Source organism: Polyodon spathula, chromosome 2 (genome assembly GCF_017654505.1).
Source record: "Polyodon spathula isolate WHYD16114869_AA chromosome 2, ASM1765450v1, whole genome shotgun sequence".
NCBI lineage: Eukaryota > Metazoa > Chordata > Actinopteri > Acipenseriformes > Polyodontidae > Polyodon > Polyodon spathula.
The window spans coordinates 17,882,692-17,905,419 of NC_054535.1; the positions used below are offsets into that span (position 1 = coordinate 17,882,692).

General features: G+C 37.6%; 1 protein-coding gene across 2 annotated transcripts in view; it reads left to right on the forward strand.

Moving 5' to 3' along the window:
- The first annotated feature begins 852 nt into the window (after positions 1–852).
- Positions 853–22,728, forward strand: part of LOC121330945 (protein FAM53A-like) — a 39,344-nt gene continuing 17,468 nt past the window's right edge. The window contains exons 1-4 of one of the 2 annotated variants that reach the window (XM_041277958.1): positions 853–925; positions 6,933–7,183; positions 17,586–17,640; positions 20,540–21,450. In XM_041277958.1, coding sequence (XP_041133892.1) covers positions 7,106–7,183; positions 17,586–17,640; positions 20,540–21,450 — 1,044 coding nt within the window. In that variant the 5' untranslated portion in view covers positions 853–925; positions 6,933–7,105. Of the gene's footprint in view, positions 926–2,198; positions 2,270–6,932; positions 7,184–17,585; positions 17,641–20,539; positions 21,451–22,728 lie in introns of those variants that run through there. The other variant, XM_041277949.1, reaches the window with a different exon arrangement.

The window sequence follows — 22,728 nt, forward strand, 5'->3', positions numbered from 1 at the left end:
TATACACAATAACTGTTGGATATTATAGTAAAACAGCTCCAAGTCAGTAACGTTAGTCTAGCAGTCTAAGAAGTACTGGTATTTTACTCCAATTGAGAAATATCCATTGCTTCACTAGGGTTATACATGCAATGCTAAGAGTTTTCTTTTAAGTTTGTTTAAGTTAGGCCCCTAAATGCATTCTTTGCGCCCGTCCCAAGCCTTTTGTGAAGTGATGCCCCTGATTAGTTGTAGTTCTTTTTTTTTTTTTCTTTTTAATGTAACTAAAAGTAACTACGTTTTTTTTCGGATAAAATATAATTCGGTCTTTGACTGATAAAGAGAAAACAAACAACAAGACTTGCGCACTATATGTAAGTGAATCATATCAGGTCCCAAGGAAAAACGAAGGATTTTTATAAAATCGCTGTAATGATATGCCGATTCTTTGAGTAATCGCCATAGAATAATCTAAATCGTGTAGGAATCAAAGCTACTATATTATACACTTTACTAATATCCAGCCTCAACCAGTCTCAATCATAACAGAAGTTCCCACGAGGTTCTTTTGTTTATAACTTCCAGTAGCTTAGGGGTTGCACGCTGATTGGCTAAAACAAACCTGGCCAGATTCCTCTATGCACGTCGGAGGGTGGAGAGGCAGGTAATTACTTGCCACCGACAAAGATTCTACAGGCATTGCTGTGATTTGTACGCAGATTATTGAAGTAATGAGACATTTAAACGCACATTATACAATAAGGCAAGCTTCCGGGATGTAATTATTATCGGATGTGTTATGCAATAATACCCTTCCCTATGGTTTTTGGGTTGTTGGTATCGCCCGAGTTATTAAAATGACTTGCACTGCTTTACAAACTCAGTTCTCTTGGAGTCAAGGAGGAAGAGGCAGGTGTTTGTTCATTTGTTTGACGTATTGTGCTAGGTATGTTTATGACGGTCTCAGGAAAGCAGAGCAGAAAATATAAGGGATTCATAACAGTTTTGGTGATGGATGGTGTGTAGTATATTGAAGGAAATGGAAGCACAAACGTACTAGTTTGGATTAGCATCATTTATGGAATAAATTAACATTTTGGTTTCTTGCGATATTGAAGTAGCTTGTTTGCACCACTGATTTTCACGCCATGCGTTCGAGATGTATGTAGTTCAGAGTTGTCACGTACTTGTACACATTTTATGGTCCTTGCTAACTCTTATTTTCGGAGTTTCCCTGTTATGGTGCCGGAAGTATTCCCTGAACTACCAGGCATATAATATAATAAGCCTTTTTTGGTCTCGTGTGTACATAAATTAAGGTTGCTTCAGTTTTCACCGGACCCTTTACCTTTTATCGGTTTTTGTTATTCTGTTCTAAACAGTTGGTGTTTTATTTTTTATTTCTAAAAAAAAAGCTATAGGACAACCTAAGTTTGCCCAAACACCATTGAGTTTTGTTTAAATGTGATGTATACATATAATATGTAAAACAAACAAATGTAAGATATACCAGTAAATTATTAAACAATACATTGTAATTATACAGTACTACAAGGCCTATGCATTCAAATTCAAAAGCAGAAACAATGTACATTTGATCATTTAAAACATTCTGTGAAATGTATATTTTCTGGTGTTTTCAATAAATATTTTAACTGTTCTGATTTGTTTATTGATTGGTTTTGTTTGTAATTGCGTTCGCTGTTCTGCTAGCGCGGGTTTATGTTCGAACGGTCGAGATGTATTTGTTTCGATATATAATCTTCAGTACAGTTGTTGTTTTTCATGCAGTATGAATGGTCTAAAATGAACGCTTGTTATGGATTTAATGTGGTCAGTGTGGCTGCACCGAGGCCTGTGGTTGTATGCCTGCAATTCACTCTACCTTCTCGACGTACCGTTATTTGGGACTAACGACGGGAAGCTACGAAAAACGCGTAGATGGATCTGTGAATAGATGTTACATAGTATTTTAAGAGGTGAGCCTGGGTTTGTAGTTCTGTGTATCTCGCACCGCCGTTCGGGAATACGCAGTCCTGGTAAAAGAATAACTGCAGTTCCCAGAATGGACAGCACGGGGGGCAACTGAACACAGGTTGGGTTTGGGGGGGGGGGGGACCGCAGCAGCAGCCAATCTGCGATTCAAATTTGTAGTTACCGTGATTGTTTCGGCCAATCAGTGAAGTAGGGGGGGTGGCGTTCCCAGGGTCTAGTCTTGTTTTGCTTAGAGAGTTCATTCGTGTGTTTTCGTTTGCAGAAGGACTGGGTAACAGGCAAGACGTATTCTCAGGTATAAATTGAGGAAAAATAACAAACTTTATATGTGTGTGTGTGTGTATGTGTGTATATATATATATATATATATATATATATATATATATATATATATATATATATATATATATATATATATATATATATATATATATATATATATATATATATATTATAAAATATCTGTGCCCCCGCCTTTCACAATAATTAATATTATGTACTAATGCTATTCCAGAACAAAAATATACGTTGATATCTGTTTTGTAAACAATAAATGTAACAGTAATTAAATATTGTTTTTTTTTCAAGCCAGGAGAAAATGATAGTCCATGTTTATGATTTAGTATATGTTGCGAATTCGCCGCTATAGCTAGTATATTACAATAAACAGCTAATGATGGGATTTTTTAAATTTATTTATTATGTACAGATAGTATTTATTATGGAATATTAGGTTTTGGAGGAGTTCAGAAAAAATAGTGAAATCGTGAAATATTCATTGAGAATGTGTAATGTCAAAGCGACACCAATAATAGTGTTCTATGATGGTGTACAGTCTTGTTACGATCGATTACTCAATTGTGTTATATATTGCAAAGCAAAAAAAAAAAAAAAACACTGTGATAATTTGTTACTAATATGTCTGTCATGAAAGAGTAAGCTTGGGTATAAACTTAATGTGTGTGTGGTAGTGGGGGGGGGGGGGGGGGGTTGTATGATGATGGTATGTGTCACCAAAATGTGTATTCCAGTAGTGGTTTGGAGGAGGGCAGATACATTGTTGTCCCTACAGTATTGAAAGGCTATGCATGGTGAAAACTGAAAGGTAAGAAATGGAGCAGATTATTGTGGCTGCATTTCTGAAAGGGTATGTGAACTGTAGGCCTCAGTGCAACCAGCTGGTCAGATCTATTCTCAATTTCAACCATGTCTGTAGTTAAACTTCTAGTATCCTGTTATACAAATGCCATTGATCTGCCTTGAATGGTGTAACTTTTTTTTTTTTGGGGGGGGGGGGGGGGGGGGGTGTAAATGTTTTTTAAAAAACAAACAATATATACTTAAACTTTAAATGTCTGTTCTTCATTGCTTACTTTATAGGCAATTCAGTTTTTAAGCAATTTGGAGTTTAATTGCACAATGCAATTTTACTTTTGCAATTCTATTAGTTTTACTTTTGTTGCTCTGTGTGGCTATGTAAACAAGTAGGGGAAATTGTAGTTTACTGAAGTTAGTTTGCAGAGTGTGCAGGTTTTCAAAAATACAACACCCTATAGAGTTGTTAGTTACTGTAGGTTAGCAAGGTTGGTGTATTTACAGTACAATTGAAGTGTATTGAAACTTCCTATTTTTATGTATTCAATGAGGAACAGTTCTGGTTAATTCAAAAGTATGCTAGTTGATCTCAAGAGTCCCGGCATCATGTTTGTGAAGGTGTTATAAACATATGGCATATAAAATAGTGGTCAGTCCCAGTATGCATGAAAGTCCCTTGATTTCTGATAATTTTTTGCCATTTTTTGGTACTGAGAACTTAACCAGAGTGGGGATTCAGTTTTCTTTTTGCAAAATGTATAGAAATATTAGCAATACAATTTAAGCCACATCTTAACAAAAGAAAAACATAATTATCAAAGGCAGGTACTGTAGCTTCATTTGTAATACCTGTTTCATAATGAGACTCCTCTCCATAGATGTTTTTAAAATTGCAAGCAGGGCCTAATCTGTTATGCTGGAGTAGGCCTAAAGGTTGACCTACATATACAGTACAACCAGAACTGGTGTAGGCAGTCTGCACTCTGTTTGTCTCCACTGTGTCACAAGTTAAGTCCTGTGGTTCATGTGTAATATTTAATAAGTAACTGCCCGGTTCCAATTTATTTTGCAAATGTGAGACCGTATAGCGGAAAAGACAGTGTATGCAATCCAATTTGAGGAATGGATACCAGTGTGTCACGCAGAAAATCCTTTGGAATACAGATTAATGCAGTGCTATTGCAATCTTTGCCTTGATCCTTACCACTTGACTGCATGGTAACAGAGCTACTTGTTTTACATTTCCAGCTTTGCATTGTGATTGCTGTAAATCTTTCTTTTTAGAGAGATTTTCCATAAGCATTGTCACTCGATTAGGAAAATAAAGATAGAAAATTCCTCGGTGGCTGTGGGTGCACTGTGTTTTCCAGGGTAATTCCCCCAGGTCTTTGGCAGACATGGCTTTTCCAAAATGCATTCCTTTGTGTGTGTGTGTGAGAGATGATGATGGCAGTCTTTTGGCACCTCCTATAACGGATTGTTATGAATAGAAACACATGTTCTTGAAACTTTCTCTGCCTTAATTCAGTTTTTCTGCCATATTTTTATGTTGTGGCACCAACAAAAAAATGCAATTTATTATTTATAGGCCAAAGTGGTTTGTATTTCAGTCTGTAATTAACAAGAAAACTAGACTGACAAAAATCTATACCTTTGCTTTAATTGTGGTTCCTGTCCAATAGTTTAATACTTGTGAACTGTTTGCCGCATATATTAAAGAAAAAAGCTTTCTGTTTTTTTCTTTGTCTTGATACTGTACAGGTGTTACACTGTTTAAACATGCACGTGAAACTGTAGTTTTATGAATTGCATATCATAACACCAAAGAGCTCAATGATTGTGTAAATAAACCCTGCCGGCTTCATTGCCTAGTGAAGAAACTTGATCACGTTTTCCTGTTTGAGTTGGACAGCTAGTTTAGTCTTCATGATTGCAGTGTCCCTTTCATTTAGTCAAATTGTCCAGCAGAATCATATACTGTACTTGTGATTTGTGTTTCCGATCTGAGAAGCATGGAACTGATCAAAGCTATGAATTGTTGCTGTTCTTGTATGGGGTTTTTTAGATTAGGTAATTTGGTCATTCTTTCAGCAGTGCCATTCTGAATCTTTTCAGGAAATTGCAAGGAGGCTCGGGCTGTCGCAGAGTTAGGAATACTGTTGTTCATTGTGTGCTAGCTCACAGTTTGGTGCAGTACTCGCATATTTTCAGATGAAACCCTTCAACACCTTTACGCTAACATTTACAATATCTTTTGTGAATTAGCATTTAGATAGTGACTTTTTGTGGTGTTAACTCCCTAAAAAGTGTCTTAACCACTTAACAGACTTTCTATGTAGCCGCAGGATGGAGCAGTTGATACTTTGAAGGGTTTTTTTTTTTTTTTTTTTTTTTGCCGTACTTGATTATTAGCTCAGTTAATGTTCTCTGATGCTTTCTAAAGAGAGTATTTTCTCACCTTATGGGGAAAGCAGGTCAAATTTGCAAATGCTTTAATGTTGCACATTGTGGGAACTGTGTCTAGGGCAAAAAAAAAAAAAAAAAAAACCTACTGGCTAGGTGCTGGTTCTAAACCTTAAAGATAACATCTCCATATGTGTCGGAGCACTTTAAAACCACAAAAGAGAATGCATTCATTGCATCACTGTGGCTATCTATACTGCGGCCTGCAATATTGGACGTTTCTGAATTCTAGATGAAATGTGCTCGCCTGTTTAACCCTGTTGCTATTAAAGAAGCAGTGCTATAAAAATGTAATTGTTCTGACCTACTTTAAATTTAAATCTGCCAATTAGAGTATTTCTCTTCAAACAATTGATTTTATGAAGCTTGCAAAAAATATAAATATTGCTCAATCTATTACAGATTCCCATTGATCTGTTAAAATCAATCAACAAATACAATGCGATTGCATACCGTTGCAAAGGCATGTTAATGACAGGCTTTCATGATGACTAGTAAAACTAGAGGAAGATAATTGTTCAAGGATTGTACCTTTTTAAGTTGTTGTAATGTTTTGTTTATCTGTAAAAGAGTAATTTAACAAACCTGTATGTAGAATTTTTTACATGTATGCGCAACATTTCTTTAATGATGGCGTATTTGGTTAGCATTACATTTGGTCTTGATGCATGCTTTTAATCCTTAGCTACAGGAGGGAACTGAGATAAATACAGGCAGATGTATGAGCTTGATTTACTGTAATGTGGACCATAAAAGGCAAATGTCCTATTTGTAACCGTACTGAATATTTTTCTGTGTTGCACAGATAGATGATGCTGCAGAAAGTCTTTGCTGACATTGAAATTGTACAGAATGGAAAGTTAAAGGCAGAATTAAATGCATTTTATAAAACTTTTAATAACCTCTGTTTTTTTTCTTTATTATAGCCACGTTTATCCCTTTCACAAAGAGTGGTTAGCTTTTTTGCAACACGCAATGCTTTCACTGCATGTTTGTAAGATTCCAGTACTAGTGCCCTAATAATATCCCAATGTATATGGGTTAGTTGGAATAGACCATTTAAAACACATTATCCAAATACATAGCTACTGTGTCTAGCAGCAAGCCTTAATTGCCTTATGTGCTGAAGCCACATCTGCTGTAAAGTATAAACCTGCTGTTTTAAGGAAGGTTTGCATTATACAGTGTCCAGTCAATTATTTTCTGCTCGAAAGTGAGCTGTCAAGTAATTTCATACCCTACACAAGTGTAGGGTATGAAATTACTGTGAAAATTAACTTTTCACAGCTTGTACTGAAACCTTAAATGCAACAGTATTTCACCTAATTCAGGAATGTTTTATTCTTGCTACAGTTTAATTTATATAACCTAGCCCTTGTGTTTTTTTGTCCTTTTACTAGACTATCAATGGAAAGGCACAATTCAAAACAAGGATAAAAGGCCCTTCCTGACCTGAGTTTCTGCAGTGTCTGCGATGGAGGCCTCTAAATAAGTAGTCTGCATCCACAGCAATGGCCGGTACAGTGCACTGAGAGACCACACGGGTGTGAGCTGTGAAAAAGGGACTACTACAATGGTAACACTAATAACAGAGAAGCTACAGAATCAGAGCCTGGACGATCTAACGTGTAAAGCTTACTGCATTAACCTGGTAAGTAGTGCACTGTATTTTCACAGTTTCACATATGTCATTGACACCTGAGAGACTAGGAATTCATTTTTATAAAGCTATCTGGCTGTGGGCTCCTGAGTGGCACATTCGGTAAAGGCGCTCTGCGTGGAGTGCAGGATGCCACCTATTGCCTGCGCGTCGCTGGTTCAAGTCCAGACTATTCCATTGCTGACTGAACAAGAGCTCCCAGGGGGCGGCGCACAGTTGGTCAAGCGCAGCCCAGGGGGGAGGTGCTTAGGTTTGTCAGGGTGTCCTTAGCTCACTGCAGAGTGAAAAGAAGCTGACGGAACGCGCTTCAGAGGACAATGTGTTGGTCTTCGCCGCTCCTGAGTGAGCGCAGGGGTGGTAGCGGTGGGCTGAGCCTAAATACAATTGGGCATTTCAATTTGGGGGGGGGGGGGGGGAGAAGACGATGACGACAGGGTAAAAATTAATTGGCGACTACTACATTTTTAGAAAAAATAAGAATGGCATGCACCATATAGAGTACAAAGCATCCAGAATAATTTAAATGAATGCTAACCAATGCGTTATGTTTGCATCACTCATTTTTGTTGTTCACTTATCATTTTATTTTACTGTTTTCCTATTGAACCCATAAATCTTTCCCCAGTAGATGGGGGGGGGGAAACAAGCCAGTAGAATTAGTCAAGTTGGAGCGATGAGTGTTAGTCGCTTAAAAGAATGATAGGAATAGTGGTGGTAATAGAAGAGAGGAAGTCGTGTTGAGTTAGTCAAGAAAGTGAGCAGGAGAGGTGATGGAGAGATAGAAGCAGCAGATGACAGGGAGAGTACAGTTAAACAGCGTGAAACTCAAAAGTTGTAGGCTGACTGGCAGTTCCAGAGTTCACCAGAGAGAGCAGGAGGAAGGAGCAGCGGTAGAGAGATCAGGTTGGAAGGGTTAGAAAAGTGCTGGTGAGAGATTCTGCGAGAGCAAGAGGAGAGGAGGACTGGAATAGCAGATGGTCATAGTGGATAGAGTGGACAAACTAGCAGTTAGAAAGTAGCGGCGACAGTGAGCAGTGAAAACAATACACAAAGGCAGAGAGTGTAGGTAGGAGAAGAGCCTATCTACTTTTGAGCAAAACAGCACAGTATGGTGAATGCTGTTGCAGTACACGCTTGTCAGTCGCACTTGGAAAAACTTTGACAGTTAGCAAACAACTAACCAGGTAATGTTAACCTTACAAGTAGATATAAGGGCTCTAAACCAGTGGTTTTCAGCCTGTGGTACACATGTCAGTACTGGTACGCACTGGTAGTTGTTTGATAGGACTCCTCAATCATAATACTCCCTCAATTGCACCATTGTAATATATCAATCTGTTTATACCACTGAATCGCAGAGAAATTAGCAATTAAAAGCATGTGTCAATGTTTACGAATGCGACATGTCGGTCTGTAATAATATATATATGTATATATTATATATATATATATATATATATATATATATATATATATATATATTACAATATTTAATAAACTGAAGTGCGAGAAGGACAGTAGCAACTAACTATACACAATTAAAGATGCAATCACCAATTCCATACACAACACTTGCAAAATAATTTAGAAATTAAATATGCTGAGTTAATTGCAGTCATCAGCTACATAGATTAACCTTTCAACAGAATGAGGCAACAAAGTGAGCACAGAATCAACAAACCTGGTTGTAATTGGGTAAGTCTTGGCTTTACAACAGCTGTTTAAGATTGCACTTAGTTACTAGTACACCTGGTGGACCCTTCTGGAAACACTGGTACTTGAGATAAAAATGTCAACCAGTACTCTAAACAATAAACAGTAAGATAACAACCCAGCCTTAACCCTTTAAGGACCTGGATCGTATTACATGATCATACTGAAGTGGGCTTCTAGGACTGCGATTTAAAAAAAAAGATTTTTTAAAAAAAAAAAAAAAAAAAAAAGCACTTTATTTTGACTTCTATACATTTATTCTGTCATGTGTTTTTAATATATGTTTTTACATTGTATACATGTCAGGAAACAAATGGATATAAGCAGATACTATTTCATGAGCTAAATGTATTGGTATATATTTTTTTATTATTACTGATAATGGCATGAATAACTATTTTATTCATAAATATTTATTGAGAATCTACAGTAGTGCCCATTTATTGCTTATAAAGACCCTGAGTAAATGTGTATTTTGTCATTGCAATCACTCAGGTGAAACAATGTCTTGTGATTTGCCCAAACATTAGTATTTTTCAAAACAAAAAACTCAGTAATTTTTGTAAGGTGCCTTGGATTATAGAATAACCAATTTTTATACATCTGTCTCTAAGCAAAAATACATAAAAATATAAAAAAAAAAAAAAAAAAAAAAAAGTTTGGGGGTAGAATAAACAAGCAAAGTATGTGTTTTTGGAAGTACTTTATAATGTTCCCCAGAGTGTTCTTAAAAAGACACCAATTCATGTTACTGTAAAAAATAGATTTTTAAGTGAATTTTTATAGCAGTGGTCCAGGGAGCATCCCACTGAAATGCTTGGTCCTGAAAGGGTTAACCGCACAGAAAGCCTCATCACAGCTAGCACAAAAAAAAAAGTCACCTGTACTCTGACCGTAGCGCGACAATTCTGTAGTAGCCGAAAGGAATTTGCAGTGAAGCAATTAAAAATTGGGTTTTCCTTATTTTGCAGATTTCAAAATGTAAATATTTTTTTACCAGTTGTACAAAGTTGTATAGCGTGCATGGAGTACGTTTAGCGTATTATTGACAAACACAACATATCGCATCATAACGAGATAGCGAGTATATTCAGTAAGAAAAAGGGGAGTTGCATATTATATAAATCTGTGTTTTTTAAAGTGTTTATTTTAAAAGACAAACATTTAAGTAGTAAACCACCCTGTAATCACTCAATGCTATAGAAAAGTTACACAATTTGGCTTTCTGTGCTGGGGGGTATGGCTGCAGTGCTACTCTAAGCACTTGGCAAGTGAGACTGGGAGGGGTGCTTAATCACTCTGTGCTATTTGTCCTGTGTGTGTAGATAACAGATTTGAATGTTTATTTTCCACAGCCAGCCGAGTAGCTACGTGCCTGCCAGCTTCATACAGCGCGCGTAAGGGAGCCCCTCAAGTGATATCTTCCTTTGAAACTTTAGCTCAAACTTTGAATTATTTTTAGTGTCTGCAGGGAATTTATATTTGGCACCATACCAGAAAACGGGGAGCATTAATAGTGAAGTGCTTTGTTTACTAGAGCAGGGGGACTTCAAAGGGAAAACAGGTTTATTTATGTTTTAAAGAAATAAAAATCAGTGTTGGGCACAGTACACGTTTTGAGTTTGTAACTTTCTTTTAACATTTTAAGAACATTTTTTTAGGCTGATTTCCTTAGGGATGCATCATGAAACAATCAAACTTAACTTTTAATACCTTGCACAAATATTTAATTCTGTGTTTGTAAAGTATGGACTGACTAATGTATTTAATTGGTTGCTCAGCTGTCTGCAATCCATATCTTTTGTGAGTGGTTCACATTTTTGAATAACTACGTGCATTAGAAATGTGTTTCCCTTTTTAAAACAAGTATTAAAGTCAAAGCTACCTTGTATTTCTTCACTTAGCTGTTTGTTTTTATGTACATTGGAGGGAGGCGGGGGTTGCTGTGCTTGGAATGTTTTTGTCTGCAAGAGCTGTAAATTCTTGCCACAGATTTTTATAGGCCAACCGATTTCCACAAAACTAAATGAAATAAGGTAACCACACAATGGCATTGGCACACAGGAATGTGCAGTCTTAAAACTGGTCTCCCTTTTACACTGCCGTTTTCCCTGATCTTTTTAAAAGGGTAAATGGCTCAATTCATGGTCAAATAGGTATTTCACTATTAAGCATATTAAAGCAGAAAATGGATTTGTCACATTCAAAATTGAGAATTCAGTTTATTATATAACAAATGTTCCCAAATATTGAAATGCTTACCTGAAAAAAGTAAATGCCTAATTGTTGAATATTTAGTTTTTACACCCACTTTTTAAAGACAGTTACAGTATTTTCACCATTGATGAATTACCAAACAAAATAAACAGATACATGGAAAAATAACACATGAAATGCCCCTTGTACTGTATAGAATAATATTTATTAGCAATATTTGTGATGCAGCTGGTTTTAAAAAAAAAAAAAAAAAAATTAAAAACATTGACGGTGTCATTCAGCTCTATGCAGTGTGTTCACTCGTTTACCGGAAGAAAACTAAACCAACTGCCAGGTTCCTAAATGCAGTGCATAGTAACCAGTAGTCTGTCAACAAGGCAAACATTTTCTGTATTTAAAAATGATAATGTACATCTTTCAGTAATGTTAATCTTCAGCTACATATTACACGGTAATGGGTAAATGTAGCAGAAATTTTGCAATCTGTGACAACTGAAAAAAATGCAACCCTAATTGTAAGGGAGCAAAATATTGTGTGTGTGTTTTTTTTTTTTTTTTTACATGCAAATTTGTACTACTGAAGTGATTTCAGTGTTTAAGCAGGAAAGCAAGTCGCTTTGTTTATCTGAGTAATCTACTGATGTTTCTTTATTATTTGAAATGGAAGAATAGGATTACATTTTGGTATACTACTGACTCATGTGTTGCACAGACAAGCAAAGCATGGTTTGATTGCAAAGTAGTTAAGTACTAGAATAAAGGATGTTTGAGGTTTACTGTTTGCAACCACATCAGTTATGTAGATCCCATGCCTCTGAGTTATCATTCTTTTTTTTTTTTTAATGAAACTTTACTTTTTGTTTTTATATTGAAGTAATAAAGGAACAGTCTTGTTGATGGTTTTAAGTTAAAAAATCCTTCTCTGATCTAAAATCTACAGGGTGGAAAGAATAAATTATTGTATTAGTCTCAGTCATTTTCACATTAAACAATACGTAGTTTTAAATCTGCTTTTCTGTGTAACAGGTTACAAGTTTTCAGAGTTTCTCTACGGTGAATGCTTGATTCATTACTGCTCGCCAATAGCAAATGAAAAGTACAACATTTGTTTAATTAATAAAACAATGTAAGTATATAATAAACATGCTTATAGTATGATTCCTTATAATATAACTTTACCCTTATGACAACTGAGGTACAGGACATGAGCTGGTTTTAAAATCCACTACATTTTCCAGTTCTGGACTTTTAACATTCACCGTGGGGAATAACTGTAGACCTACACAAACATTTGCTCAAGTTAAAGGATTGAACTTCCTGAGACTAGTTTATTTTTCTTTGTCTCAGTTTTTGCTATTGCCATGTTCTATAGAACGGTGGAATAAGTGTTCTTGTCTAATCAACAGGTGTAAATAGAGGCTGGTTAAACAGTAGTGCCTTGCTATCCTTGGTTGATTGTCTCTGCTTATCGCCATTTTATCAGAAGCATCAGGATGTCATTTGGTTTAGAGGCTTGCTACCCCAACTGAGCCAGACAGTACCTGACAAGAAGTGTAGGGGTCAGGTTTGATGTGGTTTGTATATTATAGTTCGGGCTCGGGTCAGGTCAGCGTGTTATCAGTGTGCGTATTATGGCATTTTTATTTGAGTATTTCTTGTCTTCCTCTGGGTGCAAGTGCTTCCTAAAACTCACTTCCTGCTAACTCTTTTGCCTGTCTAAAAAATCTTGCGAGGACTTCTAGCGTGCACGTCAGTTAACCAAAATTTTTTATGGAGATAATTTCTTCATTAAATACAGATGAACCTGTTTTATACCACATTGCTTAATGTCGTACCCTTTTTATCACAATTTTTCAAAAACCACTCTCCATGCACCATAGATTGTTTGAGAAATTACCTCTCTCAATATCTCACAAACCCGCTTGTCACGTTTGTGCAACCTGTCAAATGCTACATGGCCAGACTTTGCTAAGTAACCACATAGGATATGATTAATTTCCAACACAACTAAGAACCAATAATCACATTGGCTGATAAACTGACATTTTGTGCAGCCTGTTAAGTGCTGCATGGGCGGTCTTAACGGGATACGGTTCAGTTACAATTCCATTCCATTGTGTTAACGACATCTTTTGGGAACATGCTTAAATTGGCTCAATAAAAAGGGAGGAAATCCTGCTGAAACATGTTGTGTTTGTAGGACATGTGCCCAAAACTGCAGGCACGCACTTGTGTGTGGACAAAATGAACCTTAGGATTGACGTGTACTTTTTTGATGTCTGCACTCCAGTATTGAATTAGTAACACATTGTAAATGTCTTACTTGATGAATTTGAATTCTGTTATCCCTAGCCTAGGTTTTAGGATATGCAGTGCTCCCTTCCTAGAAGGCTCTCGATTTATAACGCTCCTACAGCATGTTTATATTGCTCTTTGTGTCGAGACCTGCGTTATAGTGAGGGAGCACTGTATTCAGAAAGCATATCCTTCAAGCATGATGCAATAGTAAAGGACATTATTTTGCACTATTCTTTTGGAGCATCATTTTCAGTAGCTTGAGGCTGTATCTCTGGAAGCATTCTCTTGATTTTGAACTTTGCATTTGTAACAAGTTCCACATTATTGTGTTATTTGATTCAAAGTACATTCATGTAAAGCAGGGTTCTCTCCAGCGCTGTTGAGCGTAACAGGCCGTTATGTTGCTACCTGGAAAAATGACGCTGTATTCAGGCAGCTATGCTGTGTTTTCAGTTTGTGTAACTGCCAAATAATAATAATCCTGTGAAACATTGTTGATTATTACTTTGTGAGAAATTGCTTTTCTTAAAATACTTGTTTCAGCTCTCAATACTTCTCAATGGGTTGGTTGTGACAGCATGTTAGTTAGTTTGGTGTGTGCGTAATGTATATACACGGAGCCAAGATTGAACTTCACTGAACTTTATTAGCACATTCCTCCCTGTTAGACTAGATCATGGGTGTGCCTCTGATACACAACTCTGTAACAACCAGCAACGTTACAAATCTTTATACCATAACTACATTCCCTCGAAGACTTTCATTTAGTTGGCCACTGTGGCTAAAGTAACATTTTTTTAGCCACACTGGAAAAAACAAGTTATAAACAAGTTATAAACATATCATTTCAGCAAGGCAAAGAGACATGTGTTTTAGCTGAAAACATGTAGATATTTGCCATATAATGCCAGACCCTACCATTTACAATACACAAATATTATATTTAATTTGCACTATAACTCTGATTCCCATTTAATAAATGCAAAAAAGTTACAGATTTCCTAAATTCTGAATAGGTTTGCAGAGATATTCATGTACTGCATAATCCTTTACATTATTTTGACTGACATGGTTTTCTTTCCGCTACAGAACGGTAGTGCCAGTAGACTGTGCTATTAGTGTATGTTAATATTAATGCCTTCCTGACCAATCGCAGCTCTAGTTATACAAGATTGTACTAATGTGATTAATAACATTAGGACTTGTACAGCCACTACTTTAATTTTTTTTTTACCGTGTTCCTTCATTTTTGACTACTGACAGTAAAATATTGCACCGATTCTGACATGTTTATTATTTTAATAAATTATTCCTCCTTTGAATCCACTTTTACTGTTTCCAAAACATATTTCAACACATTTTAAAGATAGCAAACAAGGGGAGGGGGGAGGGGGATGGAAACAAACCAAAAAAACCACTTATCTGTGATCTTGAAGCTGCGTGCGTCTGGCTTGTCGTCTGTGAAATTGTTCTTCCGGGACCAGAGGGTATGTTTGAAACCATGACTGCTTCACCTCCCTGTGACTAGTGTCACGGTTATATTTTAGTTGTGTGCATGGGTGACTGGTATTTATTGGGCTGCATCTTTCGGAACACGATTCTGGTAATTGGTCTGTACAATTTGTTTTATAACATTTTCTTCCATTTGGATGTCGTGTGTTTTTTTGTGTGTGTTTGTATTTTACAAGTTTGTCTTTTCTATTGGAGCCTCTATCCTCCCGTTTGTGGCATGCATATGTTACGTGATCAAGCAGTTTTCATTTGGCAAAGTGCAATCAAACTAAATGGTCTGTATTGACTCATCTACCAGCACATGTTGAATGTGCTGGCAGTCTCACACAACTACATTTTTCAAAGTCTTTGCTACAGTGGCAAACTTCGGGGGAAAAAGTAGTGCTTGTGGTGAGCGGCTAGCAGGAACGTAGCATAAAAAACCATTAAATAAATAAAATCATTCAGACGAAGAACAGTAATGTGTATTCCAAACAGTGGAGAGAGTCAATCTTTATTTCAAGGTCTTTAGAAAAAAATCCAAAGGTCACACAATTTTATAATATTTTTGTATGACTTCAGTTTCCCATAGATTGTCATGTAGTATGTAGGTTTTAAAAAATGCGATAAGTTGAAAAAACATTTGTTGTATATTCCTTAACTATGGAATAACAGTGACAAATGGGTTTTCCACTTATTCTTGCAAGCACACGTGTGGTAGTGTAAGTTACATCTTTTAATGGTGCAGCAACAATATATATTGGAACAGTGACAACAAAAGCAAAAACTACACAATCACATGACCACAGTAAAGGTTATTAGAATATTTAAAATGTGAGATGATGCATGTTATTAGTATAGCTTTTTTTTTAGTAATTAATAAGTAGCCTATGTTTTAGCTACAAATAATACAATACAACTCGCATGCAGAAACTATACTATGCAGTAGGCTACGATTGAAAAAAGAAAAGCTGTGAATTAAAAAAAAGTTTAGAAAACCTAATGCTATTTTTGAAAGAATAAAAACAGCACTAATTATCCACAATCATAAGCCTTTTTAATGTTTTGAAAGGTAAAACAGGTTTCTTAGTCGGATAGAAACGATAACACTGTGGCAAAAATCTAGTTTCCCCTCCATGGAATGGCGTCCATGCGTTGCTAGGGAGCACGTCATCCTATGACGCAGACTCTGCATCTACCTACTGACAACCATAGATATAGACTATTATCCTGACAGCTACTTCCACAAAGTGTAAGCATGTGCATGACTTGTCCTGGCTCTCCTGCAGGGGGTTGGGAGGATCTCTGTTTCTTTTCCCACCCTAGCCTTGCACCTGCTCCTCCAACCACCACGTTGTGAAATTCCTGGCGAGAACCCTGTAAAGATTCCATTGTGTACAAAGTGATTTGGTTTAAACAGAGACATCTCTGAAATAGCATGTACAGTACAGTAGAACCTGCCATATTCTGTAAGATACGACACCCTCTATTTGATACACTGATGTGCCTGGCAATGTTCATTGAATTGCCCCGATGTTAATAAAGCAACTACAACATAGCATAATGAGTACCAATTAAAGCAGATATGGCAGGCTCTGCTGTATTTTATATTCTTTTAAGTGAAGGACAAAAGTGGCAATTCTGTGGGTAAATAGTCCCCCCCCCCCCCCCCCCCCCCCCCATCGGTAGTGCTTTATTTCAGCCTTGAGTAATTTGCATGTGTACTTTGATTCTGGTTGTATTTTTTTCTCTGGCCTTTCTGTTCATTTGTACTCTGAACAACCTGAGTTGAAGGTTTGGATTGAAGCAGCTGTTGTCTGACTTACTAATACAAGTAGGCTTGATTGCTCAAGGATGTTTACTCAGAACTGCACCCAGATGTCCATTGAGAGGAAGCCTCTAAACAATACTATCTCTCTTGGCCTGCATGTTAAAAAAGGTATCCAAAGCTGTTAAAGAACTTATCCATGTTATCATAATATAACTGAGATAAACAGGTCCATGAACAGTATACAGCTTGCAAGAATGTAGTGTTCATGTGTGCAGTTACAAAGGTGCTACTGGCTTGTTGCTGCATGGAATAAGTACTGCTGTTGGCTGTAGGTTTTAGTAAAAACAAGGGGTATATTTTGCTCCAATGTAATAGCAATGTCTAACACACAGGTCTGTGAATTTCACTTACATTGGGAAATGTGTCATTGTTGTTTCCAGAAGTACATCTGGAATGTACTAAAATGTACCTCTAGCCTCACCATTCTTTGTCCTGTTAAATGTGTGCAAACGTGGTCCCTGTGTATAGTTAAATAACAAAAGAAAGTGTGCAGAATTAAACTACAGTAGGATTTATGCAAGAAGGGGGAAATACACCCTCTCCCAAAAAAACAACAATGTCAAATGCATAACATTTGTTTCAAGTTCAACCAATTCACAAGCTCTCTGCTGACCGGCATTCTTTTGGAACAATTGGTTAATACTGTATGCTAACCCTTTATCTTAGGAAAGACTGAAGATTCACAGATGGCTGGCTTCACAGACTCTGAATCAAACTAATTTTGGCCTAGCTAATGTTAACTTAAGTTGGATACAGTGCAGTTTGGTGCTAGTTAGGGTCTATGGAACCAGATAGAAGATTAACCTATTGCATTCAAACCTTTTGTCTTTTGGTTAATTTCAGCACTGTCCTGAAAAGTTGAACCAAAGTGGCAACCTGTTCCCTTACGAAATCCATGGTAAGTGACTTTTTCTCTGAACCTGCTGTGTTTGTGGTCCAGAAATGGGTGTGATGGGGAATTATTTTTTGGTCAAAAAACACAAGGACTCCACTTTGCCGTTCTTTTGTTCACACTAGTCTAAAGCCCCTTTCACACTGGCATGCTGTACCCGGGTCAGGGCCTGGTGTCATGTGGGTCAGGTACATGATTACCCTGCTTTTGATAAAGCAGGGTTGATCTGGGTGACAAATACAAGTGCGCAATGCATGTTTCAGTGCCCTTGAAGCAGCTTCTTTGGCTTGAACCATCATCCCAAATGTTGATTAGAGCAAATGTTTCTACATCCCTGCTGCAATCTGTCTCATGCTGTGTCTCAAACAAAAATAGGGCTTTACAGAAATGTGGGCTGCTGGGACCCGGATACGTGGTTTCACACTACGTGGTATTGGGACCTGGGTAGCCCGGAGTCCGGACCCGGGTAGGAGTGCCAGTGTGAAAGGAGCTTATGCTGTTTTCAGGCTCTAGTGCTTGTGTAAAGTGGGTGTTTACAGGATCTACTTACAATCCATACACTAATATATACTTTTGGGGGGGGGGGTGGTGCTTAGGTATGCATATTAACCTGAATATATTTATTTATTCATATTGGAAAGGAAACTTATTGTATAGAGTATGACATTATTAAAACAATAATGCTGACTTACATATGTGCAATTTTATGTTTCTGGTTACTTTGGATAATTTTGCTTTGTCACTGACTCGGGCATATATATAATTTGCAGAAGCAATGCAATTTGTATTGCTTAAAACCTGGTTTAGGGAGTTTGGATGATGTAAGAAGAGTTTATTCTGGGTATGAATTCTGCATTTTAATTGCATCTGTTTGTTTTGACCTTGAACTGGTAGCAAAAAGCCCCTCTTCTAATCCCACAACACATGGGGTAGCTTAAAACCATTTGTCAGTCCCTCTCTTCCAATACCATATATATATGAGTTGTCTTGGATAAACTGACAGTGCTGCAAAGCTTAATGAATTACAAGGTGATTAAGTGCTTTTAAAGTGTTCAAAAGCACTTGTTGATATAAGTGTGTTGTCTTTCTTAATGGATATATCCTATCTATCTATTGCTATATATATATATATATATATATATATATATATATATATATATATATCACTAAACCATTATAAACTAATCATATACTGTATTTGAATTTATGCACTTTTTGACAATTTTTTGCTTCTCAAAAGCCTGCATTTTAAGTACAGTAGTGATGTGTGTATTAAAATTGGCAACAAAAGATGTGACTACCAGAGTATACAAACAGCAACGTGACTAACTTCTGAGAAGACAAACCAAAATGTTATTGCCCGATCTTGAACCATCCATGACATACAGGCAGCCATTTTCAAAGGAGTGTCATTAGCTTCCTGATAATTCAAAGAGAAGCTTTTAGAATTTCAGCATTTCTAACACAGTACTAGCTTGGCCAGATCGGAAATGCTAAACAGACCCCTGCATTTTTCGACATGCCAAGCAATACCACAGTTCACAAATTGGGTGAAACAGGTGTGAATAATCATGACTGTAAATGAGAAGCATCACAATTAATGCTCTGTGATATCAAACTGCAGTAAACTGCCTCCATATGCGTAATTGAGGTTGTGTTTTTGTAAATTTATTTTTTCCTCATTGAGTGTGGGAAGTTTGGGTTGCGTCCTTAAATTCGAAGTATTACAGTATTTAAAATTATTATTTTATGTTAACAATAAATCACGCTTAACTGTTGTCTTTCCTCTGTGCTATGCTGGCAGAATGCATGGTGTATATATGTTGATTAAAAATATTTAATTTGAATTATATTATTACTTTACAAATATTCACTTGGTAACCTTATAGTAATACAAATTCAAAGAAAGTTATAGTTGAGATGCAACCAAAGATTAACATTTTCATTCACAGAACACCGGTTCCATTTGTTCAGGGTGGCATCTACAAATACAGAACAAAATGCACCATCTGCTAACTTCTTTGAGTTTCATTAAGTTAATGTGCATGGCTCCAATGAATTTTGACCTCTGTCAGAGCTGCATTTGCAAATATTTATTAGCAATTCTCTGAATACTTTATTGGTTATTTTGTTTTGGTAGTGATTGTATTTTACACATCTCCCATTAGCTATTGAAATTAACATATAAAGTAAGTACTGCAAACTTAAGCCGGTTCTACTCTGGAGGCTAGCAATTGGAGCGAATTTTGTATCTACATCACAGATGAACGTTTAAGTCCAGAAACTTTCACGTGATCCTTTCCCTATATTTCCTGTATTTGACAGCTAGTACAAACATGGACTGACTGATGCAGTGCTGCTACATGCTTCAACTGCGTCACTCACCAGACATGCTAGTAATAATGCCCGAAATCTTCTGCCAGGCATTGTCCTTTTTACTGTTGTCTTTGTATGAATTTAATGAACAATTGTAGAGCACAGGATACCACTGCACTTCCTGAATCAATTTCTTGCCTTCCATGTATCGCGTATTTGTATTATGACTTGTGTCAAGTTTACTGATATTCCTGACATTGCTAATGATTGGTGCATTTCACTTTAGATCGTTCTAGTCGCCCGCAACGTGTGGGGAAAAATAGAACACCGTTCTAATCCTATGGTGTCACTCGCTTCACCCAGACTGGCTGCTTGCGTCGCTCAGGGGTGGTGTAGACACACCCATACATTCCAGTCACTTATAAATTATTTGCTCACCTTCAGCGTAGAACCTCCCTTATTCGCTTTTTTTTTTTTTTTAATTATTTACTTTAACACTGGTGCACCCAGTATAAATGTTGTTGCTTAGCAAGGCTAGAGGTCTGGCAGTTATTCTCTCCAATGAATGATGTGTTTTTTTTCTTGACAGACAAGAGCCCATGGAGAGTTATAAGCAGGGGCTGCCCCATCAGGACTGAGAGTTCTACGACGACAAAGAATGCATCTTTCCATTTTCCTGTGTGTCCTTTCAGCCACGGTGCTCCCGACAGCATGGGATTGCAGTGGCAGAGGGAAGCCATCCCTGCAGCTGTCGGGACCAGCAACAGTGGAACATGTGGTGGAGTGAGGAGCAGTATGTCGGTCCTGCCGGGCTGGATCAGCGAACTGAACCTTGAAAACTGCGTGCAACCGCTGGCGCCTCCCACCAAACGGCACTGCCGCTCCCTGTCGGAGCCGGATGAGCTGGCACGTTGCCGGTCCCCATGGAAACCCGGCAGCAGTTCCAAGGTCTGGACTCCTGTCTCAAAGCGGTGCTGCAACAGTGGGGGCAGTGCCACCCTACAGCGCTGCAACAGCCACGGTAGTGCAACTCTGCAACGCAGCACCAGCGTCAGCCTACCGCAGCCTTCCTCTTCCTCCAGCAGCTGCAGCAGCAACCACATGCTGTCCCCGAACAGCAATGCTTTCAGTGTCATCAGCAGGGGTAGCTTCAACACTTCGCCCGTGCCCCGGCCTTCCTCTGCCAGCAGTGGCTTTGTGGACAGTATTGAGGGGAGCACGATGTCATCTGGCATCAGCTGGCACTCAGGAGGCCCTTATGACAACCACCCACGGCGGCGGCTCTCCCTATCGCAGGAGCACATCACTGACACTGGGAACCTCCTGCCTTCGGCTAACAGCACTCCCACCTCCACCCCAGAGCTGAGCCGCCGGCAGGGCCTCTTGCGCTGCCGCTCCCAGCCCTGCGTGCTCAACGAGCGGAAAAGCGGGCTGAAGCGCAGGCGTGAGGAGGATGTACGGTGGAGCCGACCCTCTCTGGATTTCCTCAAAATGACAAGGGTAAGGAAAATTTAAAAGGGGGAACAAATTTAATTTCTTTATTTTATTTTAACAGAGCTGCAAAGAAAAAAATGCTACAGATTGTTCTTATGCTAAGCCAGTACTGGTTTTCCATCTTGTATGGACTGTGGTCATTCTTGGGTTATTTGGCCATTGAACTGATGAGGTAATATAGTTTGGTAGAATATCCAATAATTTATCCTATCTCCATTTGATATAGCTTGGAACACATTACCGAAGGAAGGTTTGAACCTTCAATGGTACTAATTTGCAATTTGTGATGTCACCATAGCTACTTTTATATTTGATTGAAAATTGTATTTTACAGGTATTCCATATAAATGGAATAAAACATTAGTGTAGTACATACATTATATAGAACAGTAGTCATGTTTTTATAATTTAAATAAAAATACATGTTTACATGTAATTTATGCTGCTTGCGGGTAAGCTTGCATTGCAGCATCACGAACTGCGGCGGACTTGGGGAAAACAAACTTAATTTAACAGGCACCGTTCTAAGCAGGTTATCAGTTAGTCACATTTTACTACTACTAAAAATATTAATAATAATGTGAACTTAAGATTGTAAAGTGACCCCCAGAGATTTGATGTGCCTCAATGATACCTCAGTGGTCGCTTACACAGTTTGCATTCAACTTTGTTTTTTTTTAGATCATTCTGGTCATTTAAAAAAAATTCCAAACAGAAGATCGGTTTCGAGACATTTATTTCAATACAGCTTACGTTGTTGCTTTGCTGGAGGGGGGAGGGATGGACGGATGGTGCTCAGTTTTTTCAAAATTAAAATTGTGTTGCCGTATATTTTGTATGTTAAACATATTCTACCATAGCACTTCTCTTACATTGTCTTGTACACTAGGTATTCAATACATATTTTACTGAAGCAGTACAACTGCTATAGGTACCCCCCAGTGCTTTGGATAATATACCCTGTGCCATACACGGCAGTGGCAACAATTTGGTTGGATTTTAATACAACTTTTGTTTTAAATAATATGCATAATACAAGTAAGATCGACTTTTGCATGTGAGTGACATTTAATGTGTGATTTATAGTATTCACACATTGTCAAAAGATTTCTGTTAACAAGGGGGGGGGGGGGGGGGGGGGGAAGTATGTAAATGGCGTATGATGAACCTTCGAAGGTTTAATAAGAACATAAGAACATAAAGTTTACAAACGAGAGGAGGCCATTCAGCCCATCTTGCTCGTTTGGTTGTTAGTAGCTTATTGATCCCAGAATCTCATCAAGC